Source organism: Desmodus rotundus, chromosome 13 (genome assembly GCF_022682495.2).
Source record: "Desmodus rotundus isolate HL8 chromosome 13, HLdesRot8A.1, whole genome shotgun sequence".
NCBI classification, from domain to species: Eukaryota; Metazoa; Chordata; class Mammalia; order Chiroptera; family Phyllostomidae; genus Desmodus; species Desmodus rotundus.
The window spans coordinates 28159719-28184024 of NC_071399.1; the positions used below are offsets into that span (position 1 = coordinate 28159719).

The window sequence follows — 24306 nt, forward strand, 5'->3', positions numbered from 1 at the left end:
GCAGCTCTCTTCCCATCCACTCTGTAGCAAAGCCCACTCCTTCCTGCTCCAGGGTCCACCATGCACTCACTGCCCTGGTGACACCCACCCCGAAGCTGAGTGCCTGCATACCGGCCCAGGGCCGGCGGTCTGACTGACTCCTCTCAGAGGCTGTTTGGGATTGAGTCAGCATACAACCGTGACGTTAACGTCACTTCTCATACTTACTCTTAGAGACAAGCACAGACTCACACAGAGAATATGAATTTATGCTTGCTTTCCCCGCGTTTATACAAGTATAATATTGTCTGTTATAAAAACAGTAAATACTGCTCACATGCTGAGTGGTATTCCAAGCTGCTTTCAGAAAACTGTATGTCAACATCCGAAGCCCTCAGGAGGATATTAAGTCAGAAATGATTGCTATTTAACAGAAAAAGGAAGAGTGACCAGAGAGGGGCTGGGAGTCCCTGGCGTCTCTGCGTTATTGGTGGAGATGCACTGGAATGCAAGCCTCTTGGCTCCCACTCTTCTGTTCTTCCTCCCGGACTTCCTGGATTTAAAATGAGATTGTTTCATAAGAAATGTTCTATGGAGTTACTGTGTAAAAAATGATAGCAATATCTGTGACAATTGTTTCTTTTTCCTACAGCCCCAAGAGAGTCAGGGTTTGCAACAACAAGCCACCCGTTGATGCCCAAGCTCTGAAAAAGAAGGTCAGCAAGGTGACCTGCGACCCAGCTGTCCACGCCATCCTCAGCAGCCTGCTGCTCTACATCACCAACCACAAAGATGGGCCCCAGGGGCCGCTGCCCACTAACAGGGCAGAGGGTGGGGACAGCCAGGTGAGCCGAAAGCCTGAGCCCCAAGATGCCAACCGGCGGCCCACTCGTTTCCAGCTCCTGCAGGCCAAGTTCATGGGCACTGGCCGGGAGCCCTACCTCAAGAAGACGCGGGAGGTGGGAAGGCTGATATTCAAGGACAAGCAAGGCCCAGGCAAGAGCTTCGTGACTGCCACCATCAACAAGCTCCTGGAGAAGACCAGGGAAGGGACCGGCAGCCCAGCACGGGGCCAGGAGCCCCTCTGTGGTGAAAAACCCCGGTGGGGCCTCCCCACCGGGAAAAACACTGTGAAAAACATGCTGAAGAAGTTCTTGGCCGCAGAGGAGAAGGAGGCTGAGGAGAAGAGGCTTCGTGAGAAGCCTCCTGCTGAGCGGTCCAAAACTGCCAGGGGCCTTCTGCCAAAGATCGTGGGTAAGAAGAGCTCAGTCCTATCCAAACTGCGGGAGAAGTTTGAACAGAGTGGCTGTCTTTGCTCAGAGGCCAGCGTGCTCCTGGTCCACACAGAAGAGCGGAAGAAAAAGAACCTGCAGAGGAAGAAGATGCACCGGCCTGAGGCCCATGTGCTCTGCACGGCCACCATGGCCAGCACCTGCATCAGGATGCCCCCGGCCCGCTTTCTGGCCTGCTCAGCGGAGCCCATGCTGGCCTTCAGCATCGCCACCATTGTCTGTGGCCCCAGGAGCTGGCTGTCCCACTGCGCCAAAATCAGACACTCGGACCCGGGGCGCATGCCCCCAAAAGAAATAGGCAGGCCCCCCAATGTGGGGGAGGTGGTGCCTGGTGGGAACAAAACACCAGGAAAGGAGCTGCTTCATGCGGGGCCTGCACAGCCCCTGATACTGCAGGCCATGCCTCCCAGCCTGGAAACAGTGTCCCCCGGTGCGGGGCCTGAGTGCATCCCTGAGCCAGCCACCTCGCCTGCCTCCCAAAGGGGTGACACCCTTCCTGGCCTGGAACCCAAATTATCCTCACTCGGCCCAGCCAGCCCAGGGCACCCTGGGGTATCAGAAGGTGACGGAGTGGGGGTCCCCCCAGCAGGGAGCACCACAGATCATCCCCAGGGGACAAAGGAAGCAAGAGCAGGGCCCCTTCCTGCACCCGCAGGTGAGGGAGCAGAGGAGGCCCCTCAAGTGGCCCTGATGGTTTGCAGTTCAGAGGATGAAATGGAAAGGGTGATTTCAGACTCAGAGCAAGACCCTCTCTTTGCTGTCCAAGAGAATTTCCCAGAACAGAAAGTTCCAGAACACATCCCACCACTCAACATGCCCACAGCCCAGGCTGCCCGGCACACACAGTTGGCCTTCGAACCTCCACAAGTAACTGTCAAACTTCTGGCTGTCCACGAAATGCCACTCCTTCCTGTCGTGCTGCAAAAGGCATCAGATAGTGAAGGCCCACGGTCTAGTGTGCCGGGAGGAGAGAGTGTGTTTGAAAACGCAGAAGTGCTCTTTCCCACTACGACAGAGAGTAAAAGCACCAACACGTCCACAACGGGAGTGAACACGTCTGCAGGGGAGCACGGGGGACTCAGCACCCCTTCTCAGCGGGACTCACGGGCAGACCTAAGTTTCACACCTGCAGAGGGTGCTGCCAGCGTTGACTGTGACATCCCAGAGGCAGCCCCTATGCTGAGACCACAGGCCAGTCCCACTGGAGGAAAGGAAGACGGAGGCAGCTTTGGGAATCCAAACAAACTCAGAAATCGTGAGAACATTTCAGGAGAGGATGTTCCTGAGCTCAGTTATGAGAAGCGTTGCCTGCCAGAAGCAGAGAAAATGCCCATCTGTGACGAGGGCACCCCCTCCCATCGTTCCACGGCTTTAGAAAACCGTCTTAGAGGAAACAGCCACTCTGCCCCTGGCAGTCGCCAAGTGCCATCCCCCAGCGAGGGAAACTCAGCGAACCTCCAAACACAGCTGGCAGCACCGACCAAGGACTGGACAAGGTCTGAGCATGTGACCGCAGTGGATAAGAATGTCCTGCAAGAGCAAGAAGAATGTGGGCGGCCACCACTAACTGAGTCCACCCAGCCCCTACTGGTGGCCAAAGGGAGCGCCAGCCATGATCTTGGTGAGAACAGACCAGCCTCCTTAAATGAAGGCCCAAAACCAAGATTCAAAGCCCCCGGGAGGGGGATAGCTACAGAGGTCACCAAGAGTCATACAACACCAGCACCAGGTAATGCTGTGAACCCTGAAAACATTACTGCTGAAAAGTGGGGTGCTTTGCACAAGGGAGAATTCAGTTCCTCACCAACAGGCCACAGTCTCGTAGCAGAGGATCGTGGTCATGAACCCACCGGCTACCTCTTGTCGTCACCAGATGGGCTCTTGAAGCATCCTAGCAGCAGAGCGACAGAGGGCCATGTTTGCAAAGACTTGGGGCAGCACCTGCCTGTGACCTCGGAGTCACTGACCACTCTCCCACAGGAGGCCGCTGGCCCCCCACTCATACCTGATGAACCCAGCGTGGGGTTTTCACATAAACTGGCAGCCAGCAAAGGGAACACCGCAGTTGGAGGCAGAAGTACTGCACCTGCGAAAGCAGGTCTTCAGGGGAGCAGCACGAAGGCCCCAGTTCCAACCTCAAATCACCCCACACCACAGGGAAGCAGTGCAGAGTGGCCTCCATGCCACGATTTGGAGAAGCTGCCATTGTCTTCTGAGAAGCAACAAGCCAAGGATGAGAAGCATGTCATGTTTGAAAAGCCACTTCCTGTCAGTGCTGGGGTTCCCCATCAGTTTCCCTCTGTGCCCTCGACAGTAGCAGAAGAGCAGCAGGTGGTCGGGGCACCCCAAAGGAGTCCTGACCTGCTGCCTGCATCCTGCACACAGGCAGGCATCCTGGAGGAAACAGAGGTCAGGGAGAGGCCACGGCCACAGGCAGGCCTGGGGGGTGGACCGGAGGAGGTCTCAGGTACTGTGGGGCCGAAGGGTCCTGGACAGAAAGGAGTGGCTCCATCAGACCCAGAGAAAATCAAGGTTGGGGAGAGGCCAGGGCTCCAGGTAGGACTGGGGGGTGGACCGGAGGGGGTCTCAGGCACTGTGGGGTCGAAGGGTCCTGGACAGAAAGGAGTGGCTCCTTCAGACCCAGAGAAAATCCAGCTTGGGGAGAGGTCAGGGCCACAGGCAGGCCTGGGGGGTAAAGAGGAGGGGGTCTCAGGCACTGTGGGGCCGAAGGGTCCTGGACAGAAAGGAGTAGCTCCATCAGACCCAGAGAAAATCAAGGTTGGGGAGAGGCCAGGGCTCCAGGTAGGACTAGGGGGTGGACCGGAGGGGGTCTCAGGCACTGTGGGCCTGAAGGGTCCTGGACAGAAAGGAGTAGCTCCTTCAGACTCAGAGAAAATCGAGCTTGGGGAGAGACCAGGGCCACAGGCAGGCCTGGGGGGTGGACTGGAGGGGGTCTCAGGCACTGTGGGGCCGAAGGGTCCTAGACAGAAGGAAGCACCTTCTTCAAGCCAGAAGACCTCGTTGTGTGGCTCTGAAGAGGCTCAGACACAGCCCCAGGATGACACCGTGGGGAGTGACACTGTGACCATGACCACTGAAGTGGAGGCTCCCTGCGGACATGCTGAGAAAGGTCCAGAACATCCCCCAGGGCAGCAGGCATGGACCGCAGGGGAGCCCTCAGAGCAACACAGTGTCCACGCTGAAGACAGCCAAGTACCTTCCCGCCCAGAGAGGCTGGGGCCCCAGGCACGAGCCCAGGTCAGAGGGACAGCACCACACAGCTCACTGCAGCCCACGGGCACCTCCACAGCAATGGCAAGTGGGCAGTCCCAGAGGCCAGCAGCCCCAAGGCGGGGCCAGGGGGCAACTGAAGTGCCACTGAAGGAGGGAGAACACCATCGTGAGGTGGCCAAGAGCCAGGCGCCCTCCCGCCCCAACCCGGCACAAGGTTCTGCAGCGCCCACACCGGAGCCTGGGTGCTGCCAGGCGCCCAGTGCTTCTGCCCAGGTGGGGCCGCCAGCCATCTCTGGGGCAGGAAGAGGCACGCTGGGTCTCGAACATCAGAGAAGGTCAGCACACCTTGCAAAGTACAAAGCCCAAAGCTTCAAAGACCAGAAGTCCTTTGATTTGTCCTTTAGAACAAAAATTGTCAGGACAAATGACACAGTCAAGCTTCCAAAGTGAAGCCCCTCAGCTTCCGAACTACTGGCGCGTCTAACGCCTCAATTTCTGCTCCTCGCTCAGGTTGTAGGTTGCACCTCCCGAGGAGCACAGCTTCGAACGGGCCCCTTGTTTAGTCCTGTCCTTTCGCTCTTAGGGTAACTGACCCCAGGAGGATCGAAGTCCCAAAACTAAGGCCACTCTTGCCTACGCGTGTTGCGGAGCTCTGCACGATCTTCTTAGTGCACGTGGGCTTCTCCTCGGGGGAGCTGAACAGTGAGACGAGGAATGTACCAGGCATGCCAGGCCTTTGTCTCCTATGGAGCCGTTCCTTATTTGAGGCATCAATACTTGGGGTTCATTCGAGCACAACTGCTACCTTTTCACACAAGTGTTGCCTTTAGCACTTAAAGGTTTGGTGCTGAACTTTGTGTGTGTCTGTCCTGTCTCCTCTTGGAGGACTCAGCCAGCTTCTGTCTCTGCGGGCACCTCTCTCCTTGCGGGTCATTGGCAGGTCTGGATGTGGCTGGCCTCAGACTGCGGGCCATGCCTCTTGAAGACACAGCCAGCACGGCCCCCTCGCTGTGACTTGGGCAGGTGAGCTCCCCACGGCGTGCCTCGAGTCAGGGCCCATGATGCAGATGCAGACACCCGCCCCCAGTAGTCCTGACACATTCTGGAGTGAGGGCTAAGTTTGCCACATCGACCCCCTGGGGTATGGCCTCGGTCCATGATTTCTTCTTGGCTTTGATGATGGTCAGGAAGGTGGAGTTAGGACATTGGGATCCGGGCTCTGGCTTGTGCTGTCCCTGCTTAGCTGGGCTGGAGCAGAACAGACCATGGAAATGCCTGAGTCATTTACGGAAAAGGTGAGGAAGCAGAGCGATCAAAAGGCCTTTAAGCGCTGTGTTTCCAGGTGTGCAAGTCTGAGGAAGCTCTCGTTTAGAAACAGGTGTGGTGAGGAAAATAAAGTGTCACGCAGTCTGTGTCTTTCACGGTCGTCACAGCAGCCTCCATGGGTCTCTGAGCCCTGCTGAGACGCTGAACGGCACCGCAGGTTACCGACATGACCACGATGCTTTCTGGCCCCGCTGCTGCCCTCCTGAGAAGCACACGGGCGTGTTCTACCACTGCCTGGGACATTACATTATTCTAAGCTACTTTTAGTCACTAAGATAATGCCTTTTCGGTCTAGAATATTTGAATGTTGTATAACAGTATCAGGAAGGAAATAAAAATCACCGATAATCACATTACCTCAAGATAATTTTTGTTACTACCTGGGCCTGTTTTCTCTCCAAACTTCCCCCTCGGCTATTTTTTCTATAGCACAGGCACCTTTAGAGTCACTTCCTGTGTACAGTTTTACGATCTTAATGTTACGGTGCACGCATTCTCAGGGGCCGTGATGCGGTCTTTGAAAACCTAACGTGTGTGCGTCTCGATCGTTCTGTGGACACACCTGGGCTCCGAGTTCTCAGAAGAAGCTGCTGTTGTGACTCCCCACTGCCCAGCACACTCTGTTTTTGATGATATTCTCTTGCAGAAGACGGATTTCTGTTTTTTGAAGATTTCTTGATATTTGCTACCTTTTCAGCTGAGCGATTTCCTACACAACCTCTATTCGTCTTGGAATAGCTTCCTGGATGTGCGCTGTGATCTCCTTTACTTTCTGACTCGAATGTTCATTTGGAGGAGAGCTTTTCTTTTCTTAATGGAAGCTTTGACTGGGTGCTTAGTAAGAGCTGCGTTTGCCGGTTTCCGCCCTCCCCGCAGCGAGGCCCAGGCCGCCACCGACGAGTGTCCTCGCAGGACAGGGCGGCCAGATGTGACACGCGTGCGCGGTGACCAAAGCAGCACTGAGCTGCGGTGGAGGCCCACACCCGCCAGCTGTGCTGTGCCCTGGGGCGGGGCTCGTTGCCTGGCACCCTCCTCTCTCCAATCAGGCAATTAATTTAAAACCGGACAGACTGGAAGCTCCTCAGCTGCAATGTCAGGTGAGTCTGAGCGCCCCAGGGGAGCTCCCAGAATGCGCTGATCCTGGACTGAGACGCTGGTGTCCCTCAGTCACCCCTCAGAGGGCACCTTGGGTGCTCCTGTGTAAAGTAGCTGCAGTTCTCCCATGAGGTGTCTGCCTGGTTTGTTAGTTGTCAACAAGGTGTGAGGGACAGTTACCTGCACAGAGGGCGCTTCCCCATGTCCAGGGTCCAGACACCTGGATGAGGAATCCGGCTTCTGGGTGGGGGAGTGCTGGGGAAGCGCCTCCCTCACTGCCTTTTGCTCTTACTTGGTTTTGACGGCTGGCCATGGACAGGACCGAGGCCACTGGCTCTAGTGCCATTCCACCCCCCTGGGAGGTCGGGGTACCATTCCCTCAGAGAGCACAGGCCATGTAGGTCCGAGGTGTCCGTATTCCCAGGGGAAGGTTCTAGACCTGGGATCAGCTTCTCAGAGCTGCAAACCCCAGGAGGCTCATGAGACAAACACTCAGGGTCCCAGCAAAGGGCCACAGACGGCAGGGCCGTTTTCAGTCCCATCGCCCACACTTGCTCACACCCAGGAGTGTCTTCACTGGGGCTGGGAAGGTGACTCCCTGCTACCGTGACTGGCGGGCACCATCTTATTTATTTATTTTTATTTATACTTTGTTTCAAAAAGGATTTGAAGCAATGTTTGCCAAAGAAGTTGATGGCCAACAGAGGGGATAAAAATATTATATTTAGTGGGTGTTCCTTTTTTAAAATAAGAAGCAGTAGGGTTTCGTTGCTATTTTTAAATAGAGCAGAAGGTCCACTGGAGAACTCACCAAGTGGTATTATTTTAAGTGGTGGAAAAAACGATCAGAATCTCCTCCAGACTGCGGCCTCAGAAAAGTCGCACACTGCGTGCCGGCCGACATCTGGCAGGGGCAGGGCCAGTCGGCCCCCCGGCCAGCAGGCCACCTGCTCGGCCCTGCGGCCTTGCTCTGGTTTCACTAACGATGGCTGCAGGTCACACCGCCCTCCGTGCTGACGCTGGAGCGACTCCATAGAAGAGGACGGAGAGTGATTTTTTCATGAGGACTTAGAGTGGTCTGTGCATTCACAATGCACTTGAAGTAAGAGTATACACTGCAGACATAACAGCCAGTTCTATAAAAGAAAAGACCCGTGAGGCTTCCTGAGGTGAAATAATTAGTGCAGAAGGGTTATTTTATTTAAATAAAGCCCACAGTAACCGTTTGTGAGCTTTTTAGTTGACATACTTGATTTTGCTTATCTGAGTAGCTTATCGACTTATATCTGACTTCAGGGTTTTACAGCTCCTTGTGCTGTTTACAGACTCTCTGTGAGCCAAGCCTTTGGTATGTTCCCTGCAGGGGAAGGGGTGGCTCACAGAAAACACCTGTGATGAAGAATCAGCCCTGACCCGTGTGGCTCAGTTGGTTGAGCATCATACAGCAAAGCAAAGGGTCATGGGTTCGATTCCCAGTCAGGGCACATGCCTGGGTTGTGGATTTGGTCCCTGGTCAGGGCGTGTACTCTTAAGTTTCTCTTTCTCTCTCCCTCCCCCTCTCTCTAGAAATAAATGAATAAAATCTTTACCAAAAAATAAAAGGAGTGAGCACACTTGTATTCAGATGCTCCATTGGGAATGTCACTGTTTAGAATTTTACAAATTCAGCACCACTTCCTTTTTTAACGAGGGCATCTTTGCTGTCTGAGTTATGATTTTTTAATGACTGAATTATGTATTGACCTGAATTATGTCTTGCTCAACGTTCCTTGTTTTTTTCTCCTTTGTATACAAACTCTAAGGTGATTCATGAGAAGGAAAATTACTACTTTGTTGTATTCTCTTCTGAATTTTTACTAACTTTATCCAGCTAGAAATAATTTCAATAAAAGAAAATAAAATGTATTGCCCATTCCAAATCTCTTCCTTGACTCTTTGAGGAGGGACTGTGTGAAGGAGGTAGGAATTTCTTGTCGGAAATTAGCTGTGGGGCCAGGAGCAAGCACAGCGAGTGGCTGAGTGCCAGGCCACAGAGTGGGGAGAGTCGGACAGCAAAGGAGGGGAGGAGCGCTCCTCCACCCTCCAAGCTGGGAGGCCCTGGGTGTGGGAGGAGAATCCCTCAGGGTATGCTTAAGGAAAACAAGCAGGACTTCCCAGGACACTGCCTAGGGCAGCTCCCCAGGCCACGCCAAATGCAGGCAGAGTAAGGCCCAGCAAAGGCACCCCTGGGAGATGCCTGGGACAGACTGCACAGAAGAGGAGTGTGGGAGGCCAGGGGTCAGGGTACAGCACTTCGATGTCCACTTCCCTCCAGGACATTCAGAAAAGCTGCTGGGCCCTGAAGGAGGCCTGTGAGTTCTTAGCGCCGTGGGAGAGCGAGAACTGCTTCGTCTACAGCAAAGAGGACAAAGGTTGTCAAAGGGGGTGAGCCTGTGCCCCGGCCTCACTGGGGCGGCCCCCAGGAGGAGAGGGTGCCAAGCGCTGCTCCTGGGAGAGGGTTTGGTGAGGCCCAGGCATGCTCCTCCTCCTGAGATGTAGCTCCTCCTGGGAGCTACAGGAGGTGAGTCCCCTTTCCTCCTGCCTAGGAGGCCTTTCTGGTACGGATTTGCATAACTATCCCAAAGGCCAGAGCTCATTCACTTTTCTGATGACTAGGACTAACTTGGCTGCCTTCCGTTGCCGTAGCCCCAGGGTGGTGCTGCAGAACTCACTCCAAGGTTAGGAAGCTAGTGACCACTCAGTTTGTGAATCGACCCGAAACCTGTGAAAGTGTTGGGGGGTTACATCTAAGAGAACAAAGGGGCCTAGAAGAAAACTGATACTCAAGATATTTCTGACACCAAATATTTGTTTTTTTCACGCCAGCCAATTCTCCAGTTCTCTGAGACACCAGCTGGCTGTCGTACTATTCAATTCAGTTTGGACACCATATACCTGGGGATAGTGCACACCCACAGGTGAAGCGCTCAGCCCCACAGAACTGCTCCCACTCAAGGAGCCGATTGCAGTGATGGGTCCCCGGGTTTCCACACTTCTGTCTAACTTGGCTACAGATCAGGGGTTCCCATGAGCCCCTCCTCAGGTTTGATAATTTGCTATAACAGCTCACAGAACTCAGAGAAACACTCTACTTACTATTCCCAGTTTATTATAAAGGATACAATAAAATTACAAATACACCGCTGGATGAAGAGGTCCACTGGGCCAGCTGGGGATGAGTCCTGAGCGCAGCAGCTTCTGTCTCTGTGGAGTTGGGGTGCACCCCCCCCACATGTGAATGTGTTCACTCCAGAGGCTCTCCAGTCCTGTAGTTTAGGGTTTAATGAAGGTCTCATTACCTAGGCCTGATTGGTTAAATCAGTGGTCATTGGTAATGGCATCCCGCCCACCCACCTTTGACCAGATCTGGGGTGGGGTTATAAATTCCAACCCTCTAATCACATGATTGGTCTCCCAGGCAACCAGCCTTCCTCCGCCCATAGGAACCTGGTTATGGGAAACTCAGGTATGGTAGAAAGGGCTTACTATGAATAATAAAAGATTCCCGCCCCACCCCCCCACCCCCCATCACTCAAGAAATCCCCAAGGTTTTAGGAATTCTGTGTCAGGAACTGAGGCCAAAGACCAGATGCACGTATCTCATTAATCTTGTGGTGGAGGAAAGACTATCCTCTGTCAAGGTTCTGCTGGCTGGACTAATGATCAAACTAACATGAGCAGAACAACATACATGGGAGAGGCTCCAGAAAACAATAACTCACCAAAACTGGCATTAGCAATCACCTTATATATCACCTTCAGCTGAAGACCAAAGATGTCGCGGGTGCAGAGTCAGTTATAGTAGGTGACCAGGAAAAGCACAGCAAACAGGGTGAGGCCGGTGCGCAGATCTAAGAGTCCAAGCCTTCTCCTTGGACAGTGAAGGCAAGCCTAGCACAGTGAGGGCCCGCTCTGCAGATGGAGACTCCCAGACAGATGTAAATGTCCTTTACCAACGTACCTGCTCTTTGGTTTGCAAAGCTTCTCTCTTAAAATTAACCAGCCTAAAATAATCACTATCCCAAAGAGGCGTATTTAGGGGTGGCAGACTCTGCCGCCCTCGATGACAATGTCACGGGGCCCCAGGCAGTGCTGTACAGATGAAGTACAGGGACAGAAAGACCTTATTATTTTTTTACATTTCCCAGTTCCCCACAGGCAAATCCTGGCTCCTTTGCACAGAAACCGAAACCCATGAACCCCCCGCCCCTGGTGGGTCACCCGCCTCCCTACACTCCACCAACAGCCTTTGCGCTGCTCGACTCCACTTGCTACGTCCCTCTCTGCTGACCTTTGCCGGGCGCAGGCATCTCCTTCAGCCGAGACCCAGGCACGGCGCCACAGCGACACCCAGCAGAACACACGCGCACTGCGCCTGCGTCGGGTCCGGCCGGTCTGGCAGAGCACGCCTGAAGGTAACAGACACCGGGCTATCGACCTGGCCAGCCTCCCCCTCCATCCCACCCCATCTTTTTAAGGAAACATTAACACTCATTACTTTGGAGAATGTGCTGAGCTGGGCATTTCCAATGGGCCCACATTGGTGCCTCCCTTTGTAGGAACGACGGGGTCATTGAAAGGACCAAGCCGCGGCCATTCACTAGCGAGGCACCGTTTGCTGAGCAGGCCTGTGACCTTGTTGAACATGTCTGCCATTTTACTCTTCTGCGCTTACGTCCCCAGGACTGGGAAACAGTGAAAGGCAGGAACAGAATGTAACTAACCGCCCCCCATAGCCGCAGGGAAAAGATAACACTGGAGCGCCACCCAAAAGAAACCTCCTGTGTTACAGCTCCTCCAACAGCCCAGGGGCCACACAACAGCACCCCTTCCCCTTTGCCCCTCTCCTCTCTTGGAGAGCAAATAAAAAACCTTGCTGTCTGCACTCTCTTCTCTTTGTGAATTCTTGCACAGCCTGCATCACTGACCACAGTAATTAGTATGAAGAACCTTTAGAAAGCGTGGGTCCTTAGCCCAGTAACTTTACTTTATGGGTAATCACATTAAGGACATATTCCTTTTTCTCATAAAAGTTCAAAACAGCAATCTGTTCAGTCATATTATGCAAGACAGACATACGTGACATAAATGTCTGCCCCCTCCCCAGTAGAGGTCGATTTAGTGAATTATTATGTGGAAGAAAATGGGCCACAAAAAAAAAGAAAGAAAAGAAGGGAAAGGGGGCACATAGTAGCCTGACAAGCTCCAGGGAGGCCTGTGAGGCCGCCTTGCACACTCAGAGACCTACCGTCATCACAAAGGATGGTCTGAAGTTAAAACTTACTAACCAGAAGCAGTTCATGGCTGGTAGTCCTGCCCCAGTATTTTTCCCTAACAACAGTCAGGCTTTACCTTAACGGAACCTGTCTATTGCCTTTTTGCATCTATGATAACATGCCTTTGGAATGTCAGGGTGACTTCCCTTTTTCCCAGCCCCCTTGGGCACATACTGAGGCCACACATCTCCTCACTGTTTTGTTATCTTTACGGGAAAAAACTCCATTCTTCTTGCCTACAAAACTCAGTTCTTCTTGCCTATGCAGTACAGCATTACAGGTCAGCAAATCCATTAGCATGCAAGCAGCGTTTATTAACAATACTTCTCATGGAAGAGAATAGGCCTGGCTGAGGTGGGGGAGAAAGGCATTGGTAAAAGCAAGGGTGGCAAAAAACATCAGGTCCTTTGTGTCCAGGACTTACAAAGTGGGCGGATGGGGTGAGGGAGTTGCCGCTACACAGTCATTGGTGGGTAAAGGCGGTGCCAGCTTCCCCGGGGGAACGTGACTACCTAACGTAGGTGGGCGGGAGGGTCTGTTTCCCTGAATCCTTATCTTGCTCCAGACCACATTTAGTCATCTTGTTGTAAAACAGATACTGATGAGGGACTCCAGAGTTGGAAAATTTTAGTTTAGGTAGGAGCTAATAAGCTTAGTAATCAATGCATATAAAAGCTACTGTTCCAGGAACTGAAGATACACTCACCTGGACTCCAGGAGACCTAAGCAGTTCCACCTTCGTGCCTCAGGAGGACTGCAAGCCTTCAAGATGGTATCTGAGCCATTGTGCTCCAGGGTGAGACACCCTGCCGCCCAGGACACTGAAGAAAGAATGCTGTGGTTTTTATCTGATTAACTTTCCCCTGGAATTCCAAACCCCTTACCTACACTTCTCTTCTCCTTATAAAAAGGGCCGGTTTAAAATGGAATTTAAGACGGTCTGTTAGGGTGCAGAACCCGCCGTCTTCTCAGATCGCCAGCCATCTGAATAAAGCGTGCATAAAGATTCAGTCCCTGTCTCCGATTATTGGGTCTGGTAGGTGACAGGCAGCACGAACCAACGCAGCTTTTCCGGTTTCAACACGAGACAGGAGGCAGTTAATTAAAGTTGAAGCACTTACCCAGAGTTATTTATGGGCTCTTTCTGTAAGCACTAGGGACCCCCTTGTAAAACAGAGTGACCAGAGGCAGGCAATTAACCGAAGCTGTTTCATGGGCTTTTCCTTTGGGCACTGTGAACCCCCTCTTCATCCCCCTTCCAGACCTTGGGATGAACACACAGTTTCAAAGGCTCTCTCCAGATAGTGGGAACGGTACACACAGAATTTCAAGGACTGCCCTCCTCCTGTGTTAGCATGGGGTTTCCTGTGATGTTGGAACACCTGGCAACTTTATGACACCCCGCTCAGGACTGCTGAGTCAGTGGGTGAGGCAGGCCTCCCTCCTGAAAGGACAGAGTAGCGCCATTTGCTGAGCAGGCCTATGACCTTGTTAAACATGACTGCCATTTCACTCTTCTGCGCTTACGTCCCCAGGACTGGAAAATAGTGCAAAGCAAGAACAGAGCATGACTAACCGCCCCCCATAGCCTCGGGCAAAAGATAACTCTGGAGCGAACTGCAGCTGCTGCAAAACCACCAGAAAGAAGCCTTCTGTGTTACAGCGCCCCAACAGCCCAGGGGCCACACAACAGCACCCCCCTCTCTATAATCCAGTTATAATCCAATAAAAGCTCAAAGCCCCCACCCCTCAGGGCTGGTGCATATCTTGGCACCCAGCCCTTTCCCTCTCTTGGGAAAGTAAAATGAAAACTGTGTTCTCTGTACTTTCTTCTCTTTGTGAATTCTTTCACACCTGAACACCTCCTCCTCCTCCCCACCTTGGTTTACTATCCCTCCTAGCTAGCATTATCATGTTAATTGTTGACTGTTCACTGTCCCTTCTTACCTCTGTAAAAGACGTCCGTGTCTATCATTTCACCTTTTTCCAATCTCAGAGGTTTCCCTGCTTTGCTTTCTCCCGCCTCCTTATTCTATCACCAGTGGATTTCACGTAAGCCCCTGAGTCTCCCCCCTAGACTGTAAAGTGTAAGATAAGGTGCTCAGCTGCCCTTCTCCAGACCACTTCTCAGTCCCTCGAGATAATTGCTTCCCAACAATCATCATCATTTTGGCTCAAATAAACTCACCAAAAACTCGCTAAAGGTTCGAATGTTTATTAATATTGATTATTACATATCTAATATCATGCTTAATATTAATTTTGTGAAGTGGAAAATAGTTTACCATTTAATGTTTAAAATCCAATACAAAAATAGTAGATCTAAACATGTAAAATACATGTAAAGAGAAAAAAACACAAACAAACAAAAAACCCCAGAAAAGCAGGTGGTTTTCTGTGGGTGGTGAATTGACAGGTAATTTCATTTTCTTGTCTTCATATTTGTGACTGTTTCCTAAGTTAAGTTAAATGCTTTAAGACATTTTATGACCAGAAATTAAGTACCTGTGTTTTCATGTGTCACGGGACCCACCCAACGCCTCTGTTACAGCCGTGTGACTTTGTCCAAGTTAGCAAACTTCCAGATCTCGGTGCCTGTCTCTTAGTTGGGATGGTACCTGGCCCGGTCTGTCTGGTTTCGGTGGTCATGTGGTCACTGGGTCCAGGGCATGTGGGGAGGGGTCTGTGATGGAGTCAGCTTGAGGTTGCAGAGTACACTTTCCTGAAGGCACCTTAGACAGAGGACAGGTCCAGCTTGACGTTCCAGCCCTATCCTGGCCCACGCTACTGAGGAGGGGTGTCCTGTACCCTCACCCACCCTCTGTGACCACTCTTCCAGGGGAGGCATGGGGGCTGCTCAGAGACAGGACTCATATAGATGTCATCGCCCACAGGCCCCTCAGCCAGGGCCTCCCCGGAAATCTTAGTTATGGAAGTGATAGGGACACAACCGTCACCATGTCACCAGAGGGCGCTGTGGGCCCCGGTTGAGATCAGCCCTGAGATCTGCGACCCTCGACCCTCAGAGGTTTTGCTAGACCCAGACGAGAAATGAGTGAGCTCACGGGCGTTAGAGCACAGGAGAGATACACCATTTCTTGGTGGTCACTGCTTTCAACTGTGCACCATGGAGAGGGCCCTTCAGTGTGGCTCGGCCCGGGCACATGGTCCCTCCAAGCCTTCCTGGAGCAGAGCGTAAAGCCAAGGGCGGGCTCTTTCCTCTCCTGGGGTTCCCGGGGGCTGCTGTGGACTTGGGACCAGGGTGGAGCCCTGTAACCAGCTGCTGGCTTTGAGTTCTGCCTTGCCACAGACCGGCTGGCTACGTGGCCTTGGGAAAGTTCCCTGTGTGTGCACGTGTGTGTGGGGGGGGTCTGGGGGTGGGGGTGGAGAGCCTCGAGTGCATGTGTGGATGCTGCTCCTCAGCTCCCCCTACTCTGAGATGAGAATTGCAGCCCCTACCTTATGGGGCGGCTTGAACACTAAGTTAGGCCCAGTGTATTCTGCACTCAGCGTTGCCTGGCACTGCGGGGCTGCACCATTATTGTTACCGCGGAGTGTGGGGCCTCCCATTCTCTCACCAGTAGCTGTCATTCGGGAGGAGCCGGTCCAGGCTCAGCACTTCCTCGCTGTGGGGGAGGAAGCTTCTGACACTGGCCTGGCACACCTGAGCTGCTCGATTGGACCCTCTGTGCTCCCTCCTTCCCCTGACACATGTCCATCACAGGGAGTTTGCTGTGCCAGCCAAGATGTAAACCCACCTCTTTTGTCCTGTGCTCTTATCTGTGAGCCATTCATCGGCACCACGTTGCTCATTCAGCATCCCTGAGCCTCACGCAAACAAGGTCACAGCCCAGGAGGCATAGGCGGGTCAGGGACACACAGGCCAGCCACACAGCACCCTTCCTCCAGTAGACTTTCAGGCGAGTGACTGCAGGAGTTCGCCGTCAGTGCTCTTTGCTGGGGACAAACTCATAAACCCTAAGCCTTGTGTTTACCACCTGTGAAGGCAGCCCTTAGGTTCTTCCATTCACTCTCATGGAAGCCTTAGCTCTGTGGTGCTGTGACTTCTCCCGAGCTCTGCTGGCTCTCTCTAACTTAGGACCCAGTTAATACTTCTCCACATCTTTTCTGAGAAAAATGGGCCCTGTAGGAGGGCAACCCACTGTAAGTCTTAGGCTTGTTCCTAGGGAGAATTCAACAGGTTTGATGCTGATATTCTCTTTCTTAGATGTGTTATTTTGTTTTCAGTGGCTTTGGCAAATGGAGGTTAAAAGGGTTCCGTTCTGGCATGCTCTGTCTGATGGGGCCCTTTCCTCTCTGACTTTCACCAAGACTGAAGACTGACCTCTTGGAACTATATGACCCTCACTATTTCCTTCTCCTCACAGACTTCTTCTCACTAAACACTGACCCACCCAGCCAGAAACCTGTGCAGTACGCTCAAAGAGAATCAACTGAAATTCTGTCTTGAGTACCTCCCAGCAGTAGGAAGGGTATGCAGGCTACAAAGCCATTGGAAACCTCCCTGCACTGCGTCATGGTGGACCTTTGAGGAGGCTGTGTTAGTAGAGATGGGCCAGACACAAAGGGATAAACACTGTGTGATTCCACCCATAGGAGGTCCCTGGAGTAGTCAAATTTGGACAGACAGGAAGTAGAATGGCAGCTGCTGTGGGCTGGGGGAGGGGATGGTTAGTGTTTGGCAGGTGCAAAGCCTCCGTTTGGGAAGATGACAGAGCTCTGGGATTGAGCGGTGGTGATGGCGGCACAACAGTGTGAATACGCTTCAGGCCACGAAACCGCACGCTGACACACGGTCACAGTGGTAAACGCTGCGTTACCGGGCCTGGGTGGGCAGGAGCGGGTGAGTCGAGGCTGGAAGGCTGAAGGGACAGCAACTGACAGGAGGAGAGGAGAGTGGGCCACCAGCAGGCTCCCCTCCTGTGCTTGTGCTGGGGAACAGTGAGAGCGCAGCCCCCCACCCCCTGTGGAAGGTGAGGGGTTTTGCTGCAGCCCAGAGGTGGTGGTTGGGAAATGTCAATGAGTCTCTAAAAATAAACACCCTCCCTAACTTCTGCCCCCCTAGACTGCTCTTTCAATGATTTCTTCTCCAGGCAGTGCCTCCAAACACATCCAGGGAGAATAAGCAGTTATTTTTTATTGATTTGGTTTTTTGGGGTCATTGTGAACAATTTGCTTGACTCTTTACTTGAAGAAACGGGAAGTGTACAAAATTAGCTTTATTCGTATTTGTTCCTGAGGCCCTTTGCCACAGTTTCAACCTATGCAAAACCCTCCAAGAAATCTGAGAGAATCTTTAGAATGTTTTGTAGAAAGCTTTCAAAAGCAAACAAACAAAAAAAGCAAGTTTCTCACCTTGCTTTTTGGTTGAATTTTTTACTTTGCTTTCAACCTTGGTTTGGGTGAAAGTCTGCTTGAACTTTTTATGACACCTTTGTTCCAAAGAGTATGTGGATGATTTTATTTCTTTTCTAGGAAAAAGCTCAATGGGAAAAGAAGAAATGCCCAATCGGTAACGAAGCTGAAGCTCGTGAAGACCAAACAACAGCTGCAGAAAATCTGGCAAATTCTTAGCTAAAAATACCCCGACTCTGAGTGATGCCACTTCCCAGGAGACACACAATCGTCTCCGGGTTACCATGGAATTGGCAGAGGTGGGGCCTTTAGGAGAAATCGCCACCAAATACTCCTGATCTGAAAACCACGGAAGACGGAAGCTGCAGTAATGACACACGTGGCGCCTATACAGTTGAGCCCTGTGCAGCCGGGTTTTAACAGTGATCCTCTAGCTCTGACATCAGAGGGTGCGCTCAACGATGCTGTGGAGGCAAAATGCCACAAAATAAGACAAATCCCCTCTTACGGAGTGGAGCAGGCGAGTTCTTCCAGGACAGTGGGGAGGCGCTCGCTCCTGGCTGTGGGCCTTCCTTGGAGCCTGGCAGTGGTCTGAGCTGTTTTGAATGCTGTGGGGGCAATTGCTACTCTGCACCCAGGATTCCCACTCCTTCCCACCCCTTCCCACTGTGTGGCCACCTTTCCTAGCCCCCTTTGCTTCCAGGCCCTGTAACCTATGCTCCCAAGTGGGATGTGAGCAGAAGTCATACATGTCACAGCTGGGATGACATGATTAGGAAGCACTTTCCGCATGCACCACTCAAAAGCCTCAGGGGACAGCAGAGCTGCAGAGGGAACACTGCCCGCCAGACACATTGGATTATTATGTGAGCAAGACATGACCATTTGCTGTGTGAGATCACATAGAGGTCCTTTGTTATGGAAGCCGGATTCTAACTGATATAAATGGTCTTCTGATCATAAATATCTGTGGATGACCCACTCATGGCAACCAAAGAACCTTGGCTGAGGTAGATGTAGTGCCCTGATAGATGGGGCAGTTCTCTCTTCTTCAAAAAGGAGCTTGTGTCCTGCGGCCCCAGAAAAAGCTACCACGGCGTACACACGCCTGTGTGACCAGCTTGGTCAAGACAAAGTAACTGGTCGACCCAGTGCCGAGCACTCAGGACACAGTCTCTCTCTCTCATAGCCAGTGGTTCCAGCACATTCTTCCTTTCCCCACCAATCTGCACTTTCTGTTATCAATCAGGCTTTCATACAGTCTTGGGTCCGTTTCTGGGATCTCTCTTTGGTCACCTCGGTGTACTGAATTGAACAGTGTCCCTGCAACCCATGTCCTCCTGGAGCCTTATATTGTGACATTATTTGGAAATAAGGTCTTTGCAGACTTAGTTAGTTAAGATGGAGTCATACTGGATCAGGGTAGGCCCCAAATCCAAGGACCAGTGCCCTTATGAGAAGAGACATGCAAAAGGAAGAAGTCTGTGTGGCCACAAAGGAAGAGGCTGGAGCGATGCACCCGCAAGCCAAGGAATTCCAGGGACTGCCGATGGCGGGCCGTCAGACGCAGGAAGTGGCACCTTGATTGTGGACCTCTAGCTTCCAGAACTGTGAGAAAATGAATTTCTATTGTTTAAGCCACCCAGGGCAGCAACAGGAAACAAATTCAATTGGTCAATCTGTCCATCCTCACGGAAATACCACACCGCCTGAAGTGTTATAACTTAATTATTACAAATCTTCACATCTGACTGGGCTGCTGTCTTTCATCTGGCTCTTCTTCAGTATTATGCTAGTTCTGCTTGGCCCGTTAATTTTTTTTAGTTTTTATTTGTTTATCTTTAGAGTTACAGGAATGATGAGAGGAAGAGAGGGAAACATCAGTTGGTTGCCTCTCACGCCCCCCCAACCGGAGACCTGTCCCCAAACGTGTGCCCTGACTGGGAAGGGAACCAGCAACCTTTTGGTTCGCAGGCCGGCGCTCCCTCCACTGAGCCACACCAGGGCTTGGCCTGTTATTCTTCTGCATAGATGCAGGTCTACTGATTAGGCACCACAGTTCATATTTTCACATTTTAAAAAACTGAGCTGAAATTTATGTGCAGTTAAATGCCCAGATCTCACGGGTACAGTTTAATGAGCTCTGACACATGTAACACAGAGGGGCCGGCACATTTCCCTCACACCAGAAAGCTCCCCCTTCCCTCTCACATCGGTCTCCAACCCCCTTGGCAGCCTCCGCTGCTATTTCAGTCACTGTAGATTAGGTTCCTAATTTCTGAACATCATACAAATGAACTATATACCCTGTATGCTCTTTTGAGTTGGGCTCTTTTACTTAGCATGATGTAATTAATTTTGACTTTTAATTTGGGTACATCGAATGGAATTCACCCGATGACATTTATTCTCGGTCTTACAGGTGGTAGAAAGGACAGGGTTTGGTGACTGAGTGAATGTGGGCCAAGGAGGCAAGAAAGGCTCCAACGTGATGTAGAACGAGAGCCCATTAACAAGACGGCACGTGTGTGCAGTGTGTGTCTGTGAGTACCTGTGTGTGTGTGTCTGCCTGTATGCGTGTGCATGTGTGTGCTGTTCTATTCCCTGCAAGGACAGAAAGTCTGGAAGAAAACATACACAAAACTCTATCTACCAGAGGCCCCTGGGAGAGGGGAATCAGAGAGAGTGGTGAGGTTTACCTTTTCCTTTCCCCTCAATTCTGTATAATTTCAGTAAGCACTGATAACTTCATAACGATACAGTTTTGAGGAGTGACTCCCAGGATCCTGGCCTGGGCAGAGAGATTCACTGGTGGTGACCAAAAGCCAGGTCGGAGCTACCACAGGAGCACAGGTTTGCAGGGAGATGAGCCCAGTTTATCTGCTCAGTGGCAGACACCCCCAGGGCATCTTGGTGGAAACGTCTGTTTCGTTGAAAACACAGGACTAGAGCTCAAAAAAGGGGTAGGAGCTGGAGGTAAAGGTCTGGCAGTCAGCACTTTCTTCAGGAAGGAAAGTGGACTCAGCACTTTCAGATCTAGACAGAAGCATCACCCTCCCGGGATGGTGTGAGTCTGTGCTTCCCAGCGTGGCTTCAGGGAAGTTTAAAAAATCCCAAGCCTGCACCTCAGCCTAACAACAAAAGTAACAATCAAATCTCCTTCTGACCCAGGAAACCGCTCCACAAGGTGGGAGAGAAGAAACAGTTGTATTATGGAGTGAGCATGAAGCCAGAATGCCTTGCTCATCACAGGCAGCGTGCTCAGAGGGGGCGGGGACAGAAAAAATCCCACCCTTTTGTGTAGTCAAGCGATTTCACCCACAACATCCACAACATCCACGTTGGTTGACTTCATCCAAAGGAGAAATGAAACGCCTGTCTTTCCGACAAGAGGAAGTTCATCGCGCAGACAAGCTCCTGGGTTAAGGTTCCCCAGACAGGGGCACCCTCTTCCACGTTCATATTTCAAAGACAGGGCTTCATGCCCAAGAAAGACGCCCAGAGATGCAAACCTGATGAACGGCTGCTTCCGCTTTTAGACAATTTTACATGCATCTCAAAGAGGGAGAGAGCACGGATGGTGCTGAGTTTTCTCTAGAAGCTTTTGATGAGGAGGTGGGAATTGTTGCTCCCTCTTGACACTGGGGAAATTTTTTAACTAAAATTTGTTGTTTAGATTTGCACTTTCCCTGACAGTAACTGCACTGTCCTCGGTTCAATTTGTTTGACCAACTGATTGAACAAAGAAATCCCTTAGAAGTTTGTGCTCTTGCTCTGGTGGGTCTTCGAACCAAAGGGTCGCTAGTTTGATTCCTGGTCAGGGCACATGCCTGGGTTGCAGGCCAGGTCCCCAGCTGGGGGCATGCAAGAGGCGACTGATCACACGTTGATGTTTCTCTCCCACTTTCTGCCTCCCTTCCCCTCTCTAAAAATAAATAAAGTCTAAAAAAAAAAGAAGTTTATGCTCTCGTATTTGAATACAATTTTGGTATGACCCTAATTCCAGCTTCAAACATTTATTTTAAAATTAATATTCTAAGGATTGGGTTCTGCCCTGGCTGGTGTGGCTCAGTGGATTGAGTGAGGCAAAGGCTCGCCAGTTCGATTCCCAGTCAGGACACATGCTTGGGTTGCAGGCCAGGTCCCCAGAAGGGGGTGTGCAACAGGCAACCACACATTGATGTTTCTCTCCCTCTCTTTCTCCCTCCCTTCCCCTCTCTCTAAAAATAAATAAGTAAAATCTTTTTTTTTTTAAAAAGTAAAGATTGGGTTCCTAGTGTAGATAGTTGATAATACCTTTGTGTATTCAAAACATTCCTGAACTGGCGTCAAAGAGCCTTGTGTCTCTCTGCTCTGAACCTAGTCAGTCCCGGTACCTCTTAATCTGAAATCCGGGTCTAAGTAGCAGAGGGAGACCTCCTTTGCATCCAAGGAAAAAGGCGCTGTCCACTTTTCCAGAGTGACAGAGAGGTAGGTTGGTGCTCAGACTGTTAGAAAACGTCAAAAACAGAAAGGCGAGAAAGGACATTATTGTGCTTCCTGACAAATGGCCTCTTAAAGAAAAACTCTCTAGGAAGAAAGATCCCCTTATTCTTACTGAAAGCAATCTAGGTCTTCGAGTTTCCTACGCCTCCAGGGAAGGGAGGCACGCCAGCTGACGGAGAGCGTGCCCGTCTGGCCTGAAGTGTGGATGCGCGTGCGCGGGAAGGCTCTGCTGGCGTGCGCGTCGGCACTGGGTGCTCTGTGCGCCTATTGTTATCTGCGAGAGCTGTCAGCCCTAGGGTCGACTTAAGTGAAGGGGTGTGCAACTTTGAGGTCATGAACTGAGACATTTTTTCTTTATATTATTTAAGTTTCCAAGTTAAGAGCATTGTTATTTTTCAACAATAGAACTATCTTTTAATGTGACCTCACTTGGAGGTAGGGTCTTTCAAGGGGTGATTAAGTTAAAATGAGGCCATCGGAACACGTCCTGTCCCATATGACTGGTGTCCTTCTAAGAAAAGGTGACCGGACAGAGACATGCGCAGAGGAAAGACCCTGTGAGGACTCGGGGAGAAGATGGCCATCTGTAAGCCAAGCACAGAGGCCTCGGGAGAAACCAGCCCCGTGGATACCTTGACTCTGGATTTCCCGTCCCCAGAACTGGGAGACAGTAAACGCCTGTTGTCCAAGCCACCCAGGCTGTGGCGCTTTGTCACTTTGTTCCAGTGGCCTGAGCTGAGTAACACACACTAAAGCCTGGGGGTTCTCTGATGAAAGGGGTGGGGGGCACCAAGATACCTATCCTTGCCTGGTGTCCCTCTGCCTTTCTCCGGACCCGTCTGTCAGGGGCGCAGGCAGAGGTAAGGCCTACTTCCCAGGTCTCTACAGTGCAGACTCCCAGGGTTCATCAAGACTCGACAGACAGCACTTCCTGGGTGGGGCTTCCTTCACCTGCCCTGAGAGGAGTACCTGTTCCCTCTCCTGACTTGTAGTATCTTGTACAAAACGTGGCTAGGGTTGTCACATAATACTGTGTTGCATGCACCTGCCTGGGTTGCAGATTTGGTCCCAGGTCGGGGTGCCTGCAAGAGGCAGCTGATTAATGTTTCTCTCCCTCTCCTCCTCTCTCCCTTACCCCCTCTCTAAAAGTAAATAAATAAAATCTTTAAAATGCCCATTTTATTTTATTATTTTATAAAAATAAATCTTGTTTCTAAGTGATACTCCTGTAAAATTGTCTCAGGAACCAAATTAAAAGCTTCCTGTAATGCCCAGAGCCCACAAAACACCTTACATCGGAGTCTGTATTGAAAGGGTGAGGGGGCGGAAAAACTGTGAGAGACTGGTTTATAAACTATACTCGCAATTCACCCACTTGCTTTACAGTCCTGCCTCTCGGTTTGCAACAGGCAGACTACCTGGGCACAGCAGAGAGCAAGAAGACTTTGGACCTGCCATCCCCCCAAACCTGTTTTTCTTCTTTAAAGATCTTCACGGAAGACTCTAAGGTGATTTCCTGCAGGTCCCGTGGGGCATGTGGGGCCTTCTGAGCCAGGAATCTTCTCTCAGATAAAAATGTATGTGAAGCACAGAGTTCGGAGGATTAGGAACAGGGACAACAAAATATCAAGCGTTCACTGAGCACGTTCCACATGCCAGACCCAGCTAAGTCCCTCAAGCGTTCACTGAGCACGTTCCACATGCCAGACCCAGCTAAGTCCCTCACGTGCACAAAGTGACGTGACTCAACCAGGGTCACACACCCAGAAGCGATGAGGTCAGACTTGAACCTGCAGTCTCCAGGACCCAGGTTCTTACTCACTGCAGCCTTGAAGAGGCCCATGGAGGGTGACCCTGGGGCCTAGCATTCCTTGGGCAGTTCTGGTTGTTGCCTGGGGTCCTAGCACAGTTATTTCACTCAGTCGTCCTGGCCTGGACCTCCCCCCTAGGGCAGGGAAAAGGACAGGAGGGACGGAAGGGAAATGTGTCCTCAGAACAAAGCCCCCGAGCTTGCTCCAGGCAGGCATCCAGCTCCCACTGGAAGATATGGGCATTTTGTGGGGTCATTGAAAACCTCATATTGTCCCCACCTTGGTCATTTTTGTCCCCCACCCCAATTCCTTTGGCTGGGGGTCAAAGTCAAGGCTCCGACTCAAGGCAAGAGGGTCGGCTCCAAGGACCTCCAGCTGCCTGCTGTCCCCTTC

General features: G+C 51.5%; 1 protein-coding gene across 1 annotated transcript; it reads left to right on the plus strand.

Moving 5' to 3' along the window:
- Positions 1 to 590: 590 nt before the first annotated feature.
- Positions 591 to 9354, plus strand: LOC139440493 (collagen alpha-1(I) chain-like). Its single transcript, XM_071220149.1, has 4 exons — positions 591 to 4484; positions 5446 to 5528; positions 5749 to 5800; positions 9241 to 9354. The coding sequence occupies exons 1-4, from the start codon at positions 591 to 593 to the stop codon at positions 9352 to 9354; spliced, it is 4143 nt and encodes a 1380-aa protein (XP_071076250.1).
- Positions 9355 to 24306: the final 14952 nt, after the last annotated feature.

What these genes read in the sequence shown, in the direction of transcription:
- LOC139440493 (XM_071220149.1), top strand. Translation starts at nt 591, where the DNA reads ATGATAGCAATATCTGTGACAATTGTTTCTTTTTCCTACAGCCCCAAG. An exon ending in TCCACGCTGAAGACAGCCAA is followed by an intron (nt 4,485 to 5,445) that starts GTACCTTCCCGC and finishes GGTCATTGGCAG; the next exon opens with GTCTGGATGTGGCTGGCCTC. An exon ending in CCTCGCTGTGACTTGGGCAG is followed by an intron (nt 5,529 to 5,748) that starts GTGAGCTCCCCA and finishes GTCCCTGCTTAG; the next exon opens with CTGGGCTGGAGCAGAACAGA.